Genomic DNA, 21,156 nt, shown 5'->3' with positions numbered 1-21,156 from the left:
AATTCCGATTCTTTTTGGACGACAGCTGCTTGGTATTTGTCTCGTTTGTCATCACTTGGCTTTGGGAAAGATCCTCTAGAGCACAAGCCTAGCTGAGTCATGGTTTCGCATGTGGCTCTTGGCAGCGAGGTGGGAGACTCTTTCCAGTTGGCTACGAATAATTCGGCTAATTTGCACCTGGATCATATGAGAGCCTAAACCATGCGTTCACACAGTGCCACAACTGAAAGAGAACCCGCACAATTGTACGGCCGCACTTTACTTTGATCAAAGTGGTCCTGCTCTGCCATTCATCAGGTTTATTTTTTTATATTACTCCCAATGAGCACTAATGGCCAAATTTGAATGGGAGATGGCAGGATGAGGGAGCTTAATGTATTTCCTTACAGCTGAGTTACAGGGAAAAAATGCCCACATTTTTTCGAAGAAGGATGTTAATGCCCACAACTGAAAGCAAATGTGCATTCCCAGAGAATACAGGGTTTAACTGTTGCTATAGCCCATGGGAGCAGAAATTCAGCACGACGCAAAGAATCTGATCTCCTATAATTTTCAGCTGTAGCTCATAATAGTGAAGGGTATCCCTTCAGTTTTATGGTCAAGAGTGAGGCCCAGCTTCACCAGGTTAATTCTGGTTCCCATGAGTACAATCTGGCTTGTAGACACAAATCAACATGGAGGAGCTGATGAAAACCAGTACCATTAACATAAATAGACCCTACGCGTTTCGGATTTAGAGAGGTTAAGGATCGAAAGAGCCATCTTCATGTCAGCAGGGGCTGTTAACACACATGTTGCTGTGAAAGTTGAGTCATTGCCTGACTGGTCTGAGGTCATAACTTGGTTTGCGTGGATGGGAGGAATGTAGTGCACAGTCTGGCGCTCTTTCCACAGGAAAGCCCCTCTCTCTGGAGCCCCGGTTGTTTCATGTGTTTCAAACAATTTCAAGCTCTCAGATTGTACCAGAGCCACAGCCCTGCTTTGTTCACAAAAGCTGCTTGGTCAGCTAATTAAAAAGACAAATACATAAGTTTTAGAAGAAAATTCCAGTGACTCATGGTTTGTTGAACTTAACTCATAAATTGGTATGAACTCTGACCTTACACTGATTCTTCCATTACATTGCCTAAAATCGCAGTGTCGAGGAGCCCTTATCTCCGCACCACTTTTCATGTCAAAATGATGCCCTTCAAAAGTACCATACACATTGAAGCAACAAAAGGTCTACAGACGTCTCACAACCCTTGGTTTGAAGTGTGCCTCTAAAAGAACCTCAGTTTAGAGGGATATGTAGACCCGAACCTTTGCCCTACTCCTCAACCCTAACAAGAATCACGGCACCCTACCACTAGACACGAATGCACAAAAGATAGGGATAGGTGGTAGGGCCAAGGGGTGTATTGGGATTGGGATTATTTTTGGAAGTCACTTAGTGTCATTAAAATCGCTAATTGGCCTGTAAAGTACATCAAAACATCTACAAGCAAACTAAAGAACCACTCAGGTCAGTCATCCACATTTTGAGCTTGGAAGTTTGGGGACTGTTTACATTGGTGCCGAGCAACAGATGCATATGAAAAATATAGTTTTACAGATTGTAAGTTATGTTCCATTCATGTGAAATGTTCCATTTCTCCTTTTTCCTTGTTCAAAGCTTCTCGCACTGTACACACACGAGACAGACAAATTAGGTCTTTATCAACGGTCAGATCACATTTTCCTTTATTTGCCATGAATAAATGTACTTAGTGGCCTCGTGTCAGCTACTCAATGTGAAGAGATGTTAAATTTTTCCAGTTATAAGAGTACTTATTGTCATCAGAATGAATTAAATGTGGCTGTAATAAAACTCAAACCAGGCGGAGGTTGACAGATTGGCGGAGACAAAGAGCTTTGTGTCTGTGGCTTTTATTTTGTTCGCTCGTCTGACATTCAGCTTGGCCTGGTGCCAGACCAGACATCATCTAAAAGGGGGAACACAATCTATTATTCTAAAGTTCAGACAGACAGCTTATAAAATGTAAGTACATCAAGTCACAAATCATATAAATCCTACATGTGTTACCACAATGTGGTATCGCTGCAATCAATAACATAATAGAACTATGTCTTACTTTATTTCTCTGTCACCAAAATGTATGGCAACTGTCTAAGAAGATTTATATTCTACTCTAAGTGAAACATAAATCTACAGAACAATCAAAAGGTGATCAAGCAACAGTTCAAGCATGCACCACAATTCTAACATTGACATGAGGTCTCAGTTGTGTCTGGGCATGACAGTAGTGTTTGAACAAGTGGATCTTTTTCTTGTTCTCTTGAGGCATTTAAAAATCCACATTTTCCATCCACATTTTCATACAGTATATATTGGAGTCAAGTTAAAAGAGTTAGAATGTCTGTAGAGAACAATCCTGAAATTGGAAGTGTCAATCCCTGAGAAAAGGGAACAATCTGATATCGTCTTATTGGTGTTGTTCCGTAAACATCGTAATTTACGTTGCTTTAGGATCATCATTGCAACTGACCAAAGGCGAAAGGGTCTATTTTAACCCAAACCATGTCTTCCAAAAAACCTCAATTATGATGTTTCAGGAACAACACCAACATCAGACGCAAAGCTATGACATCACAAGAGTGGACTGGTCAGTTGCAATGATGGTCCTGGAACAGCATGATTTACGATGTCCTAGGAACAACAACACATGGTGATAACAGATGAACCAAGAAAAGGCAACCAAAGTGTTTTGTTGTTTACGCATCTACCTTCCTTTTCAGCTTTCTGTTCTTTGATTTCTTTTTCCATCGTCTTTTTCCAAGATGGTTGGTGAACAAGTTATCGTATCTCTCATTCACCTGTTGCTCCTCTCTCTCGTCTTTGTACCAGGGTCCCCACACGCCCCCATTGTATTGGGGGTTGGAGCGCAGGTCTTTGGCCGGGTATCTTACCGGCACTGCAGTCTTATTATACTGCGCTAACCGCATTAGCATCTTCTTCACTATATGAGGGTAGCGCTGAGACAAGTCCACTCTCTCATAAGGATCAGCTGTGATGTTGAACAGCCAGATGGACTTACCCCTGTCCCAACGAACACGCTCATTATGCCAGCGATTGATTATCTGCTGGTTGGAAAAGGTCTGAGGGGGAACCCAGTCGCTGTAGCCTGGGACACCTGTCAGCAGCTTCCAGTGGCCCACCCGGAGCGCAGCCTGGATGGCTGTGTTCCATAAGCCATACCCAGCCTTCCAGGAACCATTTTTGGCCTTGATGTAGATTGGGTCAATGTTATGAAGAATGTCCTGGCGAGGAGATGGGCGGCCTTCACTGATAGCCTCCCAGACATCGTATCCATCCAGATTTAGATCTTCATCTAAAGTCCCTTCACCCAGGGTAACCAGTGTAGGGAACCAGTCAGTGATGTGGACCAAAGATCGACATTTTGTCCCTTTGTTTACCAACAAGGGACTGTGAACAAAGCCCACCGCCCTAATCCCACCTTCCCAGTAGGTGGCTTTACTTCCTCTCAAGGGCCAGTTGCTTCCACCTGCTAATGGCTGGCCACCGTTGTCTGAGGAGTACACTATAACTGTGTTGTCATAATAACCGTAGCGTTTTAGTGCTAATGTGAGGTTGTGGATAGCTTCATCCAGGCAGGACACCATGGCTGCATATTTTCGACGATGAACATTTGGAATGGCCTTGTAGCGCTCAAGGTAGCGAGCAGGAACCTGTAATGGGGAATGAACTGCCTGGTAGGCTAAGTAGAGAAACAAAGGTTGTCTGCGAGGGTTGTGATTGGCTAAGATGTTGATAGCCTTTCGAGTAAACATTACCGTTGAGTACATGCCACGGTCCTGTTCCCAAGCTGCTTCTTCCCCTTCATACAAGTCATAGCCACACATACCAGGGCCTTCACATTTATAGTGACTGTAGTAGTCCCCACTTCCTAGCAGAGAGCCGAAGAAAGTGTCAAAGCCACGCTGGGTGGGCATGCAGCCCCGCTTGTAGAAGCCCAGGTGCCACTTGCCCACCATGTGGGTGGAGTACCCTGCTTGTTTGAGCTTCAGGGGCAGGGTGACGTTTTCCAGGGGCAGGCAGTTGGGCTGGGTAGCTCGGATGATAGAGTGCTGAAGGCCTGTGTGGATCTGGTACCTACAAAATAAAAACAGATATCATCCCGTCAGAAATAAGAACATATTTAAAGAAATATGCATCAAAAAAACAATTAGACATTGATGAAAATTGTGTGTTTTAAACTGGGATTGTCATGTTTTTGATTTCAAATTCAAAATCAATCAAAATGAGCTTGATGTATGGATCTTTACAAATCAAGACTCTATAGTCAAACCTCACTTGTATATAGTACATGTTTGTTAGATTGTGTGCTTTTATTATTTGTGTTAAAAATATTGAACCTTCATGCCGTCTATTTAATATTGAACAAGAGTGAATATTTCCAACCTCTACTCTGTCAAGGACACCATAATCCTTCGACCATTACAAGCCGTTATGGTAATTATGGTCGTAGTTATTAAGTTAATTATTAATTAGAGTTAGAATCTGACAGTTTAGTACCCTTCTGTGAAACTGATTTAGTGAATCAGCTATTATTTCCCTTATTCAAAAGTGGTGCTCCTGAGGGGATCTGATTTAAATTTGATCTTAGTATTTATCATAACTAATAATCATTCCTGAAAATCATTAATTATTATTCATAGCCAAACTCAACCTATATTCACTATCAATTGAAGCTCAACAGTCTTTACTTTCCTCTTTTAAATGACATTTACCACTTGGGTATGTTTCCAAAAACACTATTAAGCCTTCCTCTATATTTTTTACCCGGACTGTCAAGAGTTGTCACTGTCAAGATAAAATAATAAGCCCTGCTGTGTAAGTTTATTTGTATAATTTTCACATGCTATATCATGACATTTCAAAAAAATAATCTCCACACTGAAAATGCTACAAATATAAAAATCTGGAGATCAGGTTTGTTCACTACACAAAGGATTCCTCTCACATTAGAAGGCAATAGGTTGTTCACTTAGAGAGATCATCACTGTACAATTGTACACTGATATATTATTCAGTTCATCTTAAAAACAACAGACCCAGTCCAAGGCAAACATATTTGACTGAAGAGTGCTCATAGACTGACAGGATAATGTTCAACTGATGCCTAACACTGCAGCGAGAGGAGGTGGATGGGTATCATCTGTCAATCAAGAACAGACAGGAAACCAATGCTTTTTTACTTTTGGGCTCACCGGGTCAAACCAAAACTGATCTGCTGATTTGCTTTTCCATCACCAGTTTTAGAGCTCCAAGTTGAGCCGCAACGGAGTAGCTTCGGTAAGGGGGTGAGTAGTTGATGACTCAATTAACATTTGTGGGTGTTACAGTTCCAAACTGTTTCAACAAGATGTGCATATTCCCTGCACAAAAACAGGAATTATGGCATTGTTCACAGCATACACAGACTGTAGAGTAGCTTGCACATGGTTTTGAGTGCAAAGAGGACTTACTTCTTGGTGATTCATTGACTTTTCATTTAAATAGGGTGGATTTTAATTAAATGGAATTTAATTATAATTACCAATGGATAAATTGTTATTACTTTAATGTTCTCCTGATCACCATCAACAGGTGAAAAAAATGTTGCTTAATGACCTTAAACACCTGCAAAATACCATTCTTTTCAGCTAGCTCTATTTTGATTTTAGTACTAATAAGTAAATGTTAGAATGCCAAATGCTAAACTAAGACTGTGAACACAATAAGCTTTATACATGCTAGACACAAACATGTAATGTAACCCTAGGCATTTTTCCATGCTGATATTAGCATTTTGCTCAAAGCAGCCTCATAATTGCTGGCATGGCTGTGGACTCCTGAGGTCCTTTCAGACAGCAAGCACTTGTTCAAGACAAAGTAAGAGGTAAATGTAAATAGTTTCAATGGTTGGCAATGTGGCATGATTAATAACCAGTTTTGCAAACTAGTTTGGTAAACATTGTTTAGTCTTCCAGATGGGATAATACAGCTTCGAAGCTCATGTTCTCGTTATACTGTTTCTCATCATTATCTGTCAGTAAACTTTAAATGGTAATTTTGTCCTGTAATTTGTATCTTTTATAATCTCTTGTGATATACCCTTTAAATTGAACTCCATATGAATCTTTCATACACTTGATGAGGAATGTTGATTTACCACTACCGACGCTTGTGTATGAGGCTATGGGTATAATAAATGCAATGGTTGCAGGAATCCATGGTACACTATTTCTACATTTAGTAAAGTAAATTAATAAACAATGTATTGACTATACAGATGTTAGTGGTTACTAGGTAGCTATATACGCATGTACTGTGTATTTGTGGAGTGCGTCTGTATATGTGGTTTTGTCACAACTGAGCCTTTACTGCCCCCATTAACCAATTTCCTGGGGTAAACCCTGACCACTGACCCCTCTCATCACCAGTGCGTTTCAATTCCAGCTGCAAATGGCAGAGAAATTCCTGTACAAACCTGGTCACAAAGCTGTTTGCGCATGGGGGATTTATACTGTCCTGCACTGTGCTTCGCAAAGACAAAACGGCATCTGGGTTTGATGCCTCCAAAACCTTTGGAAAACCAGTTAGGAAATAACTCTTAGTAATGTTTACAACTTGGCAGCAATGATTCCCACGGATATCAAAGTCGGTTCCCAGGACCTTTAAAATGTTTAACTCCTCAGGATAATAATGCTGCGAAATTCCAAATATGATACCTCTGTTCATGGCAAGTCTTTGAGGTCATGTCAGTGAATTCAAAATGAGACCACATTGGCTCCGAGCCAAGAGAGTGTCTTGGTTTCATATGGCGATGAGAAGAATTTCACTTGGTGGTCTTGGCAGGGGAAGCTCTGAAACCCAACTACAATCATGCACACTAAGGGGATAGATGGGGCTTTGTTGGTCTGTCATTAGGCGACGAGATTTGGGTGCAATGGACTAAGAAAGGGATGGGAATGAGGGAAGGAAAGTCAAGGAAAATGTGTTTGTGGCTAGCACACCATCAACAACAAGAACAAAGCCTAGCATGGGAATGTGTTTCTTTAGAAAAAAAAGAGATGTTTACTCCCCTACTTAGTTGAAAAAAATCCACATAACATCTAATTAACTTGATGAAAAGTGAGTACTTGTAAAACCTCGTTCTCCGTAATCTTTCCATAAAAATGGTTAATTTGGCCTTGTAACTAGCCAAAACATCTCCATATAAAGGGTTTTGGATGTAATACGCTCCATTATCTTCAATCTCCATTTGTATTCTCTCCATTTATACAAGGATCATTTTCCACGTTTGCCATTAACTATTTTTATTTGTCCGGCACTCCTGCATCGATGCCAGGAAAGCAAAAGAACTAAAGAGAAAAAAGCCCTGTAGAACCTGAAGTGAAAATAATGCATGGTGCAACCAGAAAGAATAAACACAGATGGAAATTGCATGCATGCGCAGATCTATTAAGACATGTATGCATGTGTGCATGTGCTCAAAAGTCAACCCCCTTTAGAGCCCCAGCCCATGTTTTCTGAACTCCTGCAGGTTTGGTGGTGTTCACATACCATAAGGTTACAGCCATGTAATGAGAATGTCATGCAAAGTGTAGCCTGTGATCCCTCCACAAATCAGTCAAACCAGCCTCAGGTCCTGACGGAGAATGGTACAAGGTGGAGCGCAAAGATTTTTAAATTACCCTTGCGCTGTTTCTCTTTGACATACGAGGGAGTTCACAGGGGAATGAGGTCTTGACTTTGCAGGATTTTGGAGAATCTGAAGGACAGTTCTAGGTCTTTAGTATTTATGAGGCCTTAAAATAATGACTGCAGTTACTACTGCGCTCTGGAGACCCACCTTCCCTCCCAGAAGCCCCTCCATATGTCCAGTGTGACAGATTTACAGGTTTCTTTTAAAACCAAGCAGGGCATGAGTAGGTAGCCACAGCACAGGGGCCAAAGCTCTGGTATCAGGCTTCTCTGCATCCTTTATCCAGAATGCATTCAAGCCAGGCACAAGCAAGAAAATACAGCAGACAGGGGTTTAATACTCTACCTTATCAGGCAAAAGGGTTGGTGCATTCCTTGAGTAAAAAAGAGAGTTATGGTCTCGAACGGCGCTGTAATCACGCTATCTCTCTCGCTTATTTACACAGGCGCTGAGCCACAAGGCCAACAAATTACACACGTCATTAAATTCAAATCACCATACACCGGCAATCACTCAAGTCCCGCAAGACAAGTGCACTGGCCATTACTCCAGCCACTGAGGTTGTGGAGGTTTTCCCGAGCAGACCTGATACCCAGGCTGGGGCCTTCTCTCGTCCTCTCTCTGCTCCACGTCCTCCACACATATGGTTCGAATAAGCAGCATCGACTCGGCGCTCTGCATTTAATCAAAGTCAGCCCCGGAGTAGTTCGTCTTACTTAGCTCTTCCTTTCGGCAGGCTCTTCATTTACTTTCTCGCTATCTCTGAGTGTCTTCCTTTGTTTCTGTTCCCTCCTTGACCTCGAGCTCTCCATTTTACAAACTCATTAAAGTAAGGCTCTCTGTTTTCGAGACTTCTGTTTCAACGAATCCAAACTGCACTGAAGTGAAAGAGTGACAGATCACTAAAACAAGAACAAGGGTGACTGAGAGGCTAGGACATGTTTGAGATAGTGTGGACGGATGGGGAGTGTGTGAGTAAGTAGGAGATGGAGTTTTATGAGAACAGTGAACAGAGCAGCAGTGAGCAAAGCAACGACCCCACACTCCTTTAGGTTTAGACATCATTCAAATCCAGTGGGCTTTTGCTGTAAGAGCACAATGTTCAAGGGTGGAGTAAGGCAGATATCTTTGCTTGAGGTCTGCTCCTCACTGACCCCACAGTGTTATCTTTTGTTTGTCGATGGACGGTAACTCATCCACCGATGTAGGAGAATGAGTATGGAATCTAATTTAGTTTTTCTTTGATTGACACGGTTTACTTTTGCTTAAAAACCCTGTGGCCAATGGAAATTTGGCCTGGGGTTACCGTGAATACAAATCCATCTGTAGGGGGTAGATACCCTTGTCTGAAATGAGAAATGGAAACATTAAGACTAATTTACGCTTAACGCTAGATACAGATACGGAGGGAGCACTTACACATACTCTAATTTCGTTTCGTAATTGTGCACAACAGTTTTCCGAAAGCTTATGCAGACAAAACAGATCAGCACCACCGATCTCGTGGAGGGCAGTGTAGCCAACATTTCAAGCAAGAAGACCATTGGGCATGGCGCAAACAGTCTGAACAACGGCAGACATCGGAAAGCTGGCTATTGCGATGAGAAAAAGTTTCATGTGCCAACCAACACAAAGCACACAACTAATATGTTCCAGCTCGTAAACAGCTCTTGATTATGGAACGTGCTATGAGAGACTAAACTTCATTGGTACGTCTTACCTGCAGCCTCAGACTCGCTTTTTAATGCCTTTCTCCGTTATCTGTGCTGAGATTTCGTCATCTAAGATTTCCAGTCAGAGAAAGTAAAGCTGAGAGTCTTGCTCATAGTTCAGTTATTACATCGCAGTGCACCACCTGTCAGGCAACTGTTAGAACTGTCAGGATTTGGTGCCCCTAAATTTCAGCCTCTCTCTGTGGGTCCTAGGGATCACTCTATCCGTCAACTTATGAGCATCACTAGAAATATTCACTGCGTCCTGTACACATTCGTCAAACATTTTTCAATACTAGGGGCCTTGCAGAGGAGCAGGCTCTGCCCTTGCTTTTGGCAATCCACATTTCATGATCAGTAAAGATCAGAGAGCAGGACTCTCAACATGAAGGGCAGCGGTGACTTTAAGCCTCTAATCTCATTAGTGCAGCTTTGAGAAAACCAGACAGGTTGACATTTTTCTGATGCTGTGGGTTTCCCAGGGGGCGAACAGCGTGGAAATCTTTTTTCAAGCTCCTGTTACTGGAAGGTTAAAGTGCTTTGCTACGGTTCCAGTAGCAGCTGCACACAACTGCTTCTATAAATGTGCCAAGTCTGCTTTATCTTCACTCGCTGAGATTTGTTAACCTCATCAATTCTTAAGGGAAATTTCTTAACATTGAGCACTATTTTCCCGTATGGTTTACTTCAGACCAAATTCGAGTAAACTCACTATGGTCCACTTACTGTACAGTTCATTCCTGCTGCTGCGTCTTAAAGTGCCACAGCTAGTTAACAGAAAACAAGAGCCACAACATTTCAAACATTCAACTGACATGTCAGTTACAAGAGGTAGGCCTGGGTGACGAAACGATCGCAATATGTATCAGAAGTGTCATCAAATCCCAAGGTGCAATGAGTGACACACAAACAGCCAATCATTTGCCGCAACAGGTGTGTAGTTTCGGTTGCACCATTCCCATGTTGCTGACGACAACAGAAGAACATGGAGTTCGGCGTTGTTATGGTCCCAACTACAGTTCTCACAAGAGAGGACTAACAAGAAGCATCTTAGCAATGGCTTAATAGTTAAGAGTAGGGCTGGGTTTAGGCAAGGACCTCATGGTACGACACGTATCACGATACATGGCTCATGATAACGATTCTATCATAATACATTGCGATATGATGCATATTGCAAAATACAAGTTGCTATGTACGGTCTAGGTAATACATCACATTATTATATCGATAGTTCAGGGGGGTAAATTGAGTATTTCACCTAGGTGGTTCCACGATAGCCCAACATTTCTTGTTATTAGCCTTTGGAAACTCTGCTGTGTTTTAATGTTGATAAGTATGGGTACCGAGTCAAAGTAGTTTGCGCGCTGATTAGCAGATTTTCCTCTAACAATTCACATATAGCGATCATTCCACATGGGAGCTGATTCGGGGCTTTTTGTCATCAGTTTCCAAAAACCTTCCGCAACTATAAGAATCCGGGCCAGAATGTGAAATTAGCCTGACAAAGAACGTGGGTTTTTCCCATGTTTCCCTATATGGAAACTTTTCACTCCGCTCTGTAGGTGATCTGCTACAGCTGAAGTGGAAGAGTTTAGGCAAAAAACCAAACCAAATTCTGTCTCTCAAGGATTTTTGAGCAAGAAAATGAGAAAGTGTGTTAAGGACGGCATTATCCTCAAGAGTGATAGTGTGTTATTGTCTTATTTTGACCCTGCAGTCTCTTGAGTATTGTCAGTCATTTAATTTGAGAAAGGATATAAAAAAAAGAATAGTCATAATAAAATCTGATTATATTCAGTGAGCATGCAGCTGGATTCACTTACAGGGGGTTTCCATGGTAATCAGTTTAAACATCCAGCTCACACAGATGCAGTCATGGTTAAAAGTTGACACACTCTTGTAAAGAACATGTTTATCATGGCAGTCCTAAGTTCCAGTGATTTCTACAACTCTTCTGTGATGGAATTAGACTACTTTGTCACTAAAAACATTCATGAAGTTTGGTTCAATAAAACATTTGTTATAGGTAAAATGTGACCAAATCTGCTGGGTCAAAAAAAAAAAAAATGGAAATTCTTATATTTGAATGTCCCTTGGTCATTTTCAATTCAATTATGTTCTATCCACAAGCTTCTGGTAGTCCTCTGGCTGAATTTTTAACAACTCCTCTTGACAGAATCAGTGAAGTTCAACTAAATGTGTTCGCCTCCAAACACATCGCTGCTCACTGTGATCAAACACTTCAATGTTTGTTTCACCAGACCACAGAGTTTTCCTCCAGAAGGCTTTTTTCTTTGTCCATGTGACCAGCAGCAAACTTCAGTCGAGCATTTAAGGTTCCACATCTGGAGCAAGAGCTTCTTTCTTGCGCGGCAGCCTCTCAGCTCATGTTGATGTAAAACACACTTGACTGTGGACACTGACACCTGTCTACCAGCAGCTTCTAATTCATTGCAGACTTGCTTTTTGGTGTTTTTTTGCATGAATCCTGACCTGTTTTTTCTCGGCAGCAGGTGATAGTTTGTGTTTTCTTACTGATGGTGGCAGTGACACAACTGCACCATGCACTTCATACTCACAAACAGTTGTTCGGACAGTTGATCTTGGGACCTGTAACTGCTTTGAAATGGCTCCAAGTGACTCTCCTGACTTGTTCAAATCAATAATGTGCTCTTTCACATCAATGTTGAGCTCTTTAGACTTTCCCGTTGTAGTGTTTGTGGCTGAGTCTAATGGGTGTATCAGACAAGCCCTGTTAATATGGTCATCAGCAGTTATCAATCACTCAGAAGTTAAATGAGAGCTGTAGAATTGATTGGAACTGAAGACCGTCATGATATACAAGCAATTCATAAATGCACGTAAACTTTTGACCACGACTGCAGCTGATGTTTTCGTGTTAACACCTCAACAGATAGTGTTCATTCACTCGAACTAAAACCACACATAGACAAGAACGGAACAAAACCGGACGCCTGCCGGAAAAAAAGCACCGCCCAGCAGGTCTTCCCCTTTTTTCAGCTGAGGAGTGGAACCGATGCAGGAGGTGGCAGAGGAGAGGTCCTGCAGAGCAGCACGTACAAAGAGGAAAAAAACTGCTGACGTGAGACGTACAGTCAGCAAACTGCAAAGCCAGACCACAATTTATCCCCCGTGATACGCTAACCTGCTTCACCCTGCATCTCTTTACAGCTTTAGGTTGCACCCTGATTTGGACATCCAAAAAAAAAAAAAATCAATTAAGGCCCACTTACCATCTTTTTCCAAAATCTGACACATAATTCAGTTCCTATAACTTTAGCCATGCATTTCCAAGGCCTTGGCAGTCATTTTACCTGAAATTGAGAGCGCCTATACTTTTACGAAACATGACATGGGGGTTATCGAGCTTTAGGGAAAACTAGCGGTGATGCTACATAGCAGAGCAAAGGCAACACATTTAATGACCGCAGCTTGGATTCTGCTTGTCTGGGCTGTGAGTGAGCAACCACTGTTGCAGATGTGTGTGTGTTTAGGGTCCTTATATCCTGTGACTTTAACATATGTGAGGGGTTGCCTTTACAGAAATTATGCGCCTTTCGTTTTTTTTGTTGCCTGTAGGCAGTACGTTCTGTTCACAGCACTGTGCAAATAATTTTAGGAGTGTTCTTTTCATGCTCATTAAAATGTATATATGGCATGTATATAGAGGAGTCGAGGCATGGACAAAGACTTTCATAGAACTGCACATCTGCGCATCTGTTTTACGAACTTCTGGGCTAAGCTTTGTGTGTGTGTGTGTGTGTGTGTGTGTGTGTGTGTGTGTGTGTGCGTGGTAACACAAGTGTTTCTATGTCTCTAGTGTCAAGGTCGAGGACACGTGCCCCAGAACGGCTCGCTGACTGCACCGTTTGTCTATTACCACAGTAAACCAACTTGACCTGGAATCCTGGCCCGCTGTGTCAAATGCAAGATGACACCTGTCACACGTGCATGTTTTTTTCTTTTACACTTGTGTATAAATGTATACACCGGTTTTTCATCCCTTGACATGTCTAGATAAAGGAAACCTCACATTTTGCGAGTTGGTGAAAGTATAGACAAGTGGAGACAGCAGCAGTTACCACCTCCACGAAACCACGTTCCTTGAGGAAAGACTGCTTTGTTTTCATAGCCAACAGAATTGATGTTCTGCTCTATAAACGGAAAATCCATGTTGACATGTACAACAGTTTCTCTGAAATGGAACAGAGCAGACGGGCTGCTGTGTGTGACTGTGAACCTTTTGACTGCAGGAAGACAAGGATGGACACACTGGACGACATGGGATTGTTACAAATGTCAGGATCCATCCATTCATTCATCATACATGCATTCATTCATCATACATTCATCATCCATCCATCCATCCATCCATCCATCCATCCATCATCCTTCAATCCACCATCCATTCATCATCTGTCCATCCATCATCCATCATTCCATCAATCCACCATCCATCCATCATCTATCAATCCATCAATTCACAATCCGTTCATCATCCATCCATCCATCCATTTATCATCCATCCAGTCAATATCTGTACCTCCTAATCCTCCCTTGTTTGCTGATGCCCCCTCCACATTATGCAAGATGTCACTTCACTGTATCATAACTGATCATCAGATATCTGATTTATCAGACTACATAAAAACCTGGGGGTGAACTTCGTTGATGACCTCCACCTCCTCCTCCTAACAACGCCTGGTTGTAAATGTAAAACCTTTAAAGAGAAGAAAGTTGTTTTTTTTGTTTTTTTTTTCGTTGAGTGAAACCCATCCATGTGGCTGTCTCACTGAAGCTGCATGATTTTTTAGGTCCTGACCTGCACCACCACTGCCCATCAGCTGAGAGACCAGCCGTCTAACTCCACAATAAATAAAATGTTAGAAGGGGATCAGCTGATCCTGGCTGGATGACAAGGTTTTCCATTTCAAAGAGAACCTGACAGACTGCCTGAATTACTTTTTTCTAAGATGTTTTATCCGGTGAACTTTGTGAGTTTAAGGATCAGAGTTAGGGGACCACGGTGTACCGTACCTGCCGGTCATGAGCTGGCTCCTGGACGGGCTGCACAGCGGCTGCACGTAGTAATTCTCCAGCTTGACACCTTGAGCCGCCAGCCGGTCCAGAGTCGGGGTTTTGATCTCGGAGCCGTGGTACCCGACATCGCGGAAGCCCTGGTCGTCCACCAGGATGAAGATGATGTGGGGCTGCGAGCTCGGCTTGTCGAACTCGTTCCCTCGGTTGCGCAGCCGCGCGTTCCAGTTCTCCCACGACAACTGAACGCTCCACGTCTGAGAGATGATGAAGCTGAGGAATAAAGTGACCGGAACCAGCAGGATGAACATGTTTTCAGCCGGACCCGCACCTCCAGGCGCGGTTAGGGACGGTGTGTGCGGGGGGTAACGCGGTACACATGTTCAGGGGGGACAGCAGCGCTTGGGAATCGGGCTCGCATAGTGTTCAGTCCTTTTTCTTTTTCTCCCCCCCTGAACGCACCCGGTCCACTGACAGCTCCGTCGGGTTTGTGTCAAGAAATCGGCAGCGTCGGTGAATCCACGTGGAAAAAACTCATCTCTTTTCACACCTGCAAACCTGCACAAGGTCACCAACTGTCTGCACATAAAACCGCTCGCGGGGCTGCTCTCTGCGCACAGCCTGTCTATCATTCCCCCTCAACTTGTCAAAAGACGCGCAGAGGAAGTGTCAGAACTCCAACGAACCGTGAAGTAGCAAGTCCACAGATGTCCCCCATCCTGTCGGCCGGCGGGCCCCTCCGAGCCAAGAGCTCACCGAGGACTGAGGGCTGAGGACTGAGGCTCTGGAGAGTTAGTGAGGGGAGGCTCTGTGTCGATGTGTACGTCCTCATCCAGCGCTGTGCTGTGTGACACGATGCGTTCACGTGCACCTCGGGAAAAAAAAAAACAACTTTTCCCCTCCGCGGGTTATTGTGCAACGTTCGGTTTGCTCTTGATCAGCTGCGGCGCTGTGCAAAGTAACCAAAAGTCATGCTTGAGCAAAGGGTAAGGATGTGGTGTAAATGCACTTAAGTGTCAAAAGTTTTTTTTTTTTTTCTGGCAATACATGCACATTAGTATAAAATGCAGTCCACAGGTAAAAGTAAATATACACATATATTTAGGTAGCCTATGCTGTATGCTATGGGTGGACCAAATTGCCTGGCTGATTATGGGATCTGATGTTCAGCATTTTTATGATTATTAATATTATTAACAGTTTTAGTCATCAGTTTCCCCACTTTTTAAATGTGATTGCAGAAAAAACAAATCACTTAAAAAAAATTGTCAGCAAATGGAAATACTGCATTATAGTATAGTACCTCAAAACTTTTCTTAAAGGAACAGTTCAACCAAAAAATGGAAAATGAAGGCATCATCTTCTTGTGTCTTTTGCGATCTCTGGATGTGGAGCCCAGAGATCCCAAATTGATTTGAAAATAATTGATTTAGCTACACCGCCTCTTGAAAGCCAAAAACTTCAATGCAACTGCTAATTAGCATTAGCACACTCACCTGTCCAGAGCAAGTACATTATAATTACACCAGGACGCAGCCATGGAGGCGAAGTCTTTCACTTCTATGAAAGCTGTTGAGTTGGCGCATGAAGCCAAAACGACTCGACTGTCTTCCGCAGAGAGCGTGTGCACTACAGACTTTTGCTAATTTTACATTTCAGTCCATTTCCGAAATACAAATCATGAGTCGGTGATGCTCCTCACTAATACCGCTACTTCCTGTTATAGAAGTAGTCACTTTTACCTTGAAGGCAGCAACAGATCAAGCATGCAGGACCCGATCACAACCCTGCCAATTTCTCTGTCAGCAATCGTCCTCATCAGTCATCATCGATCTTGAACACTGACTGGATGTTTCAGCACTCGTACACTTTGTTGGCTGAATCTCACGACTACTGTCCTTCTGCGGGATTTTTCAATGTAGCTCCTTTGTGGGTAGAGCGATTTGTTTTTCTTTTCTGGATTTACACTCCTGAAAACCCCGGGCATTTGATTTATGTGCTGGCCCCGGCGAAATCTCACATAAATTGCAAAAACAGAGCAGCGCAGATAGATTTCACATCCTCCCCGTTGAAATCTACGTGCACAGGGGATTAGTGACGTGTAGAGCAAAGGTAAGCAGGTCCAGTCGGCCTGTATTAAAGCTGGGTCCTTAATGACATATCTTGGTTGCAACTCTGGCAAATGACTCACAAGATCACGTTGCCTTGGGGAGGACCTCTTTAATTTTACTAATGCATGATCACGAGTAGGTAATCATGTGTTATGTTGAACCACTGGTGCTAGTAGAAGTGTGTAGACTGCACTAGTGGTTTGTCCTTCTCTGTCTGCTGCACCTACATGTTTGTATCTGTACAGTAATAGTCAGGCTAAGCTACTCTATAACTGTCCAATATGGCTAGAGACGGCCCTGTTTGGAAAGGCAACCACGACCTCTGACCAGAGTAGCACAGGAGCTGGGAGTTATTTAGTTTGAAGATTTGCAGAAACAGAAACCTTTACATTAAAGGTTACAAAGCAACTAACTAAAAACTGAGTAGTTTTTGGGATGAATACTTTGTATATTTACTTTTAAATGTACACTTTTTCAGTTCTTTTTAACCACTGCAAATGAGACAACAGACCACCATTTGGTAAGATTTTTGCTTTTTGAGACATATTTATACCATCTCCTCCAGTTTCATCAAAGTTTGTAAAACACAACTCTTTGTGAAGTTATTTAATATGGATTCCATTAAAGTGGGTGTTGGAACACAGCTACAGGGGCGATTTGTAAGATGTGGCCAGATGTTTAATTTGAAACAGGTTAGGGTTAGCATTATCAACGGAGTGTGTAGAAACATGTTGACATGAAGATATGAAGAGCAGGCTATGGAGTGTGGTGCAGTCGTGAAAGATATGAACCAAGTCCAGTTTGTTTGTTGTGGAGGGGGGGAGGGTAAAGCTGTATATTACTATATATATAATATCTATTTATCTACTCTGTTAGGTTAAAATGATTGTTGAATGTTTGCCTGTTGTCTCATATAGTATATTATGATCTGAAAAGTAAGTGTCAAAATACACCATATCTGTTATGCCAAAAAATAAATATAAAGAGAGTCAACATGTTACAGTGTCCCAAATGTCGACAAATCCAGTATACAGTCATGGTCAGAGGTTTACATAAAGAGCATGTACAGTATATCATGGCCTTCTTGAGTTCAAATGAGTTCTACAGCTCTCATTTTTTAGATGGAATGAGAGAGGAGCACATTCTACCTTGTCACAAATAACATTCACAAAGTTTGGTTAAATAATGAACTTATTAGAAGTTTTCTGAAATGATGTGATCTGCTGGGTCAAAAATATACATTCAGTAATACATATATACATACACTACTCACAATAAGTTAGGGATATTGTGAGAGACTCAGTGGATTTCATACAAACGGTGTTTGTTTCACTTCAGAGAGTTTTGGGATAGGGAGGCAATTGTATTGGGGTGATAGACACACCTCATTTTGTGTTTTCCACATAATGGTCTCACTGTGTACAGTGTGCCTTACATATTGGGGCCAATACCAAAAAACTAAAAGACAACCCTTTTCAATGTGGCATCAATTTCAACATTCTGTGGGTATAAAAAGTTGGTATTGTCAGTAAGTCATTCCAAGTTCATCATTCAAACAGCCATGAACACACAACGTCACTTAACGGACGAGCAGCGCCACCTGGCCATAGCGCACCTTCAGGTCGGTGGCAGGCAGTCAGATGTTGCTCGTGAACTTGGTGTGTCTCAAAGTGTCATCAGCAGACTTGCATCAAGACACAGAACTACTGGCAGACTTCGTGACAGACCCAGGAGTGGAGCCCCACGAGTGACAGACCGCAACGATGACCAGTACCTAAGGACCTATGCACTCAGACATCGTTATGCAACTGCCACACAGCTGCAGGCCCAGTTACGAGATGTGAGGGGTACTAGGGTTTCCAGACAAACCATTAGAAACCGACTCCACCGCTTTGGCTTGAATGCCAGTCGACCGTTGCAGGTGACTCCACTGACACCAAGACACCGCTGTGAACGTTTGCAGTGGGCACAAGACCATGTGACCTGGACAATGCAGCAGTGGTCTACCGTCCTGTTCACTGGTGAGTGTCGGGTCAACTTGCACAGAAATGATGGTCGTCAGCGTTGCTGGAGAAGGCGAGGTGAGCGATACGCTGAGGTCAACATGGTCCCCAGGGTTCCCTTTGGTGGAGGAGGTGCAACAGTCTGGGCAGGCATCACCTGTCAGCGCAAAACAGATTTGGTTATTGTAGATGGCTCAGTCACTGCACGTTCTTACCTCAGAGACATCATAGAACCCATCATCATCCCCCAATTCCGCCAGCACACCCCCAACTTTCTGTTCATGGATGATAATGCTCCACCACATCGTGCCAGAATTGTCACAGCTCGACTTCAGGAAGTCGGAGTGCCTCATATGGTATGGCCAGCAATGTCCCCTGACCTGAACCCCATAGAGCACGTCTGGGACCAGCTGAAGCAGAGACTGAATGATCGTACCCCACCCCCATGTGACCTGGCAGAACTGCGTGTAGCACTTGTGGAGGAGTAGAACGCATTGCCTCAGAACAACATCATGAGGCAAGTGAGGAGCATGAGACGTCGCTGTCAAGCTGTCATTGCGGCAAATGGTGGAAACACCCGCTACTGACATTGTCAATTTTTGTTATTTGGGGCTATCCTTGTTATTGTCTAAATTTTTGGGGTAAAAAATATTAAACTAATGAAAATGGTGTTTCTTCTCATACATTATTAGTAATATCAAAGGGAACTTTTACTTATTTCATTAAAATTCAGACCAAATAGGAAAAGCACTCATGTAAATAACAATATCCCTAACTTATTGTGAGTAGTGTATATATATATATATATATATACAAACACACACACACACACACACACATACATAAATAAATATATATATACATGTTGGGCCGCATACCTCATAAGTGGCTACAGACATGGTGGTGCCAACAGAAGTGAGCATGCCAACCAATCCGCCCCAGGCTGTAGCATCTTGTTAAGCTAATTTGCACCTCAAGAGGTGATAGTCCAATAAACCTCCAAAGTTTCAGCTGGCAGCGGCTTGTTCGCTACTTAGACCCAATCCAATTTACAAGTTTTAGCTTTCCCCCTTGTTTTCAAAGTGAACCCCTCTCCCCTTAGAACAGAGTCACAAGGGGTAGTGGTTGAAATCTCTCCCTATCAAATGAGACAACCCTTCGACCCTCGCGTGTCATCTATTGACGCCGATGGCATTTATGTTAGTTCCCAGACTTTCCTCTTCTATGGTGCCTTCCGCTGTGGTGATTTCTCTTGCGTTTGTGTGGCAATATAACAATGTAACATTAGATATCCAGTTGGCTAGCGATCCTAAGACATCAGCAAACTGGCTGCAATTGTTTTGTGCAGACTATGATACGCTGAAACGACAGAGAATTCTCGTAACCCTTGGTTTGAAGTGCGCATCTGAAAAATAGCAGTTTGGAGGGCCATGTAGCTGAAACACTTCAACCCAACCCTCTATACAAAGAAACTAAGACACAAAGAATAGACGTGCTTTAAAGTAGCTGTAACATCAGGCGGTGCATCTCTATGGAATATTTAAGACATGTTCACCAGTAAGGAGACCCTTAGGCAAAACACGCCGGAGGGATACTTCATGAGGAGCTGTTGATAAGGTTTCAGGAAAAGGACATCGGATACCTTGCCGCACGGTGAAACACAGAATCTATTAGTAGTCTGCCCCCCCAAAAAGCCCCAAACAGGTGACGAGTTTGTGTGAGCATTTGGTCTGTGTACAAATATTGAAAATCCTTAAAAAGTCAATTTAGCCAGGCCAAAGGTGTGTAAAACTTGGCTTAACCTCGTGTTTGTTGACTCACAAGTGATGCAGTGGCACTTTCCAGTTCTAACAGCCCATTTTTAGTATGATCCTGGACTGCTATATAAAGAGGACGGCTGTGAGCCACTGAATTGAGCAGGAGGTGTATGGGGGGCCCCTGTGAAAGACCCTCACATGCAACTTTCAAGACTCTGGAAAAATGCATCCACGCACGGCGCACGTGCACAGACACATCCAGTTAGGGATACTACTCAGATCAACCTAATCCAAGACGTGACCTCAAGCTCCTTTGACATCCCTTAAGGAGGTGTGTGATCTCATCCTCGGTCACCACTCACTGCCACCGCCGCCTATTTATGATGCAGGAACACAGGATATGAGGAGCCCGGCCGGGGGATTTTTGTGTGAGTGCATGCCACCGAGCATAGAAAAAAATTCCCAGAGGCGCTCGGACCCAACGTGGGCCAGGCCCGCCGTTTCCAAGAAATCCTTTTGTTTTTTTGGATGGTTTCATAAAACAGTTGGAGAGTGCCCACACAGGCTGCTGCCAAGCCACCGCCCCTCCACCCACACTCAACACATGTTGGCAAGACACTCTGGAGAAGGTAATGCTCTGGCCTCCTGGTGCATACCTGACAGTTATCCTCCGCTGTAAACGCTTAATTGTTGGAAGGTATTTGGGATGGATGGTTGGTGGGGGGATACCAAAATTGCTTATGGATAGCTTAATGAAATTC

The 21,156-nt window shown here is 43.0% G+C and overlaps 1 protein-coding gene across 1 annotated transcript; it reads right to left on the bottom strand.

Moving 5' to 3' along the window:
- Window positions 1–1,892: 1,892 nt before the first annotated feature.
- Window positions 1,893–15,465, bottom strand: arsj (arylsulfatase family, member J). Its single transcript, XM_030429766.1, has 2 exons — window positions 14,525–15,465; window positions 1,893–4,153 (listed from the first exon to the last, which is right to left on the bottom strand). The coding sequence occupies exons 1-2, from the start codon at window positions 14,833–14,835 to the stop codon at window positions 2,755–2,757; spliced, it is 1,710 nt and encodes a 569-aa protein (XP_030285626.1). The 5' UTR covers window positions 14,836–15,465; the 3' UTR covers window positions 1,893–2,754.
- Window positions 15,466–21,156: the final 5,691 nt, after the last annotated feature.

This window comes from Sparus aurata, chromosome 10, assembly GCF_900880675.1.
Source record: "Sparus aurata chromosome 10, fSpaAur1.1, whole genome shotgun sequence".
Lineage (NCBI taxonomy): Eukaryota > Metazoa > Chordata > Actinopteri > Spariformes > Sparidae > Sparus > Sparus aurata.
This window is presented reverse-complemented; position numbering and strand designations above follow the sequence as displayed.

What these genes read in the sequence shown, in the direction of transcription:
- arsj (XM_030429766.1), bottom strand. Translation starts at nt 14,835, where the DNA reads ATGTTCATCCTGCTGGTTCCGGTCACTTTATTCCTCAGCTTCATCATC. An exon ending in AGCCAGCTCATGACCGGCAG is followed by an intron (nt 4,154 to 14,524) that starts GTACGGTACACC and finishes TTTATTTTGTAG; the next exon opens with GTACCAGATCCACACAGGCC.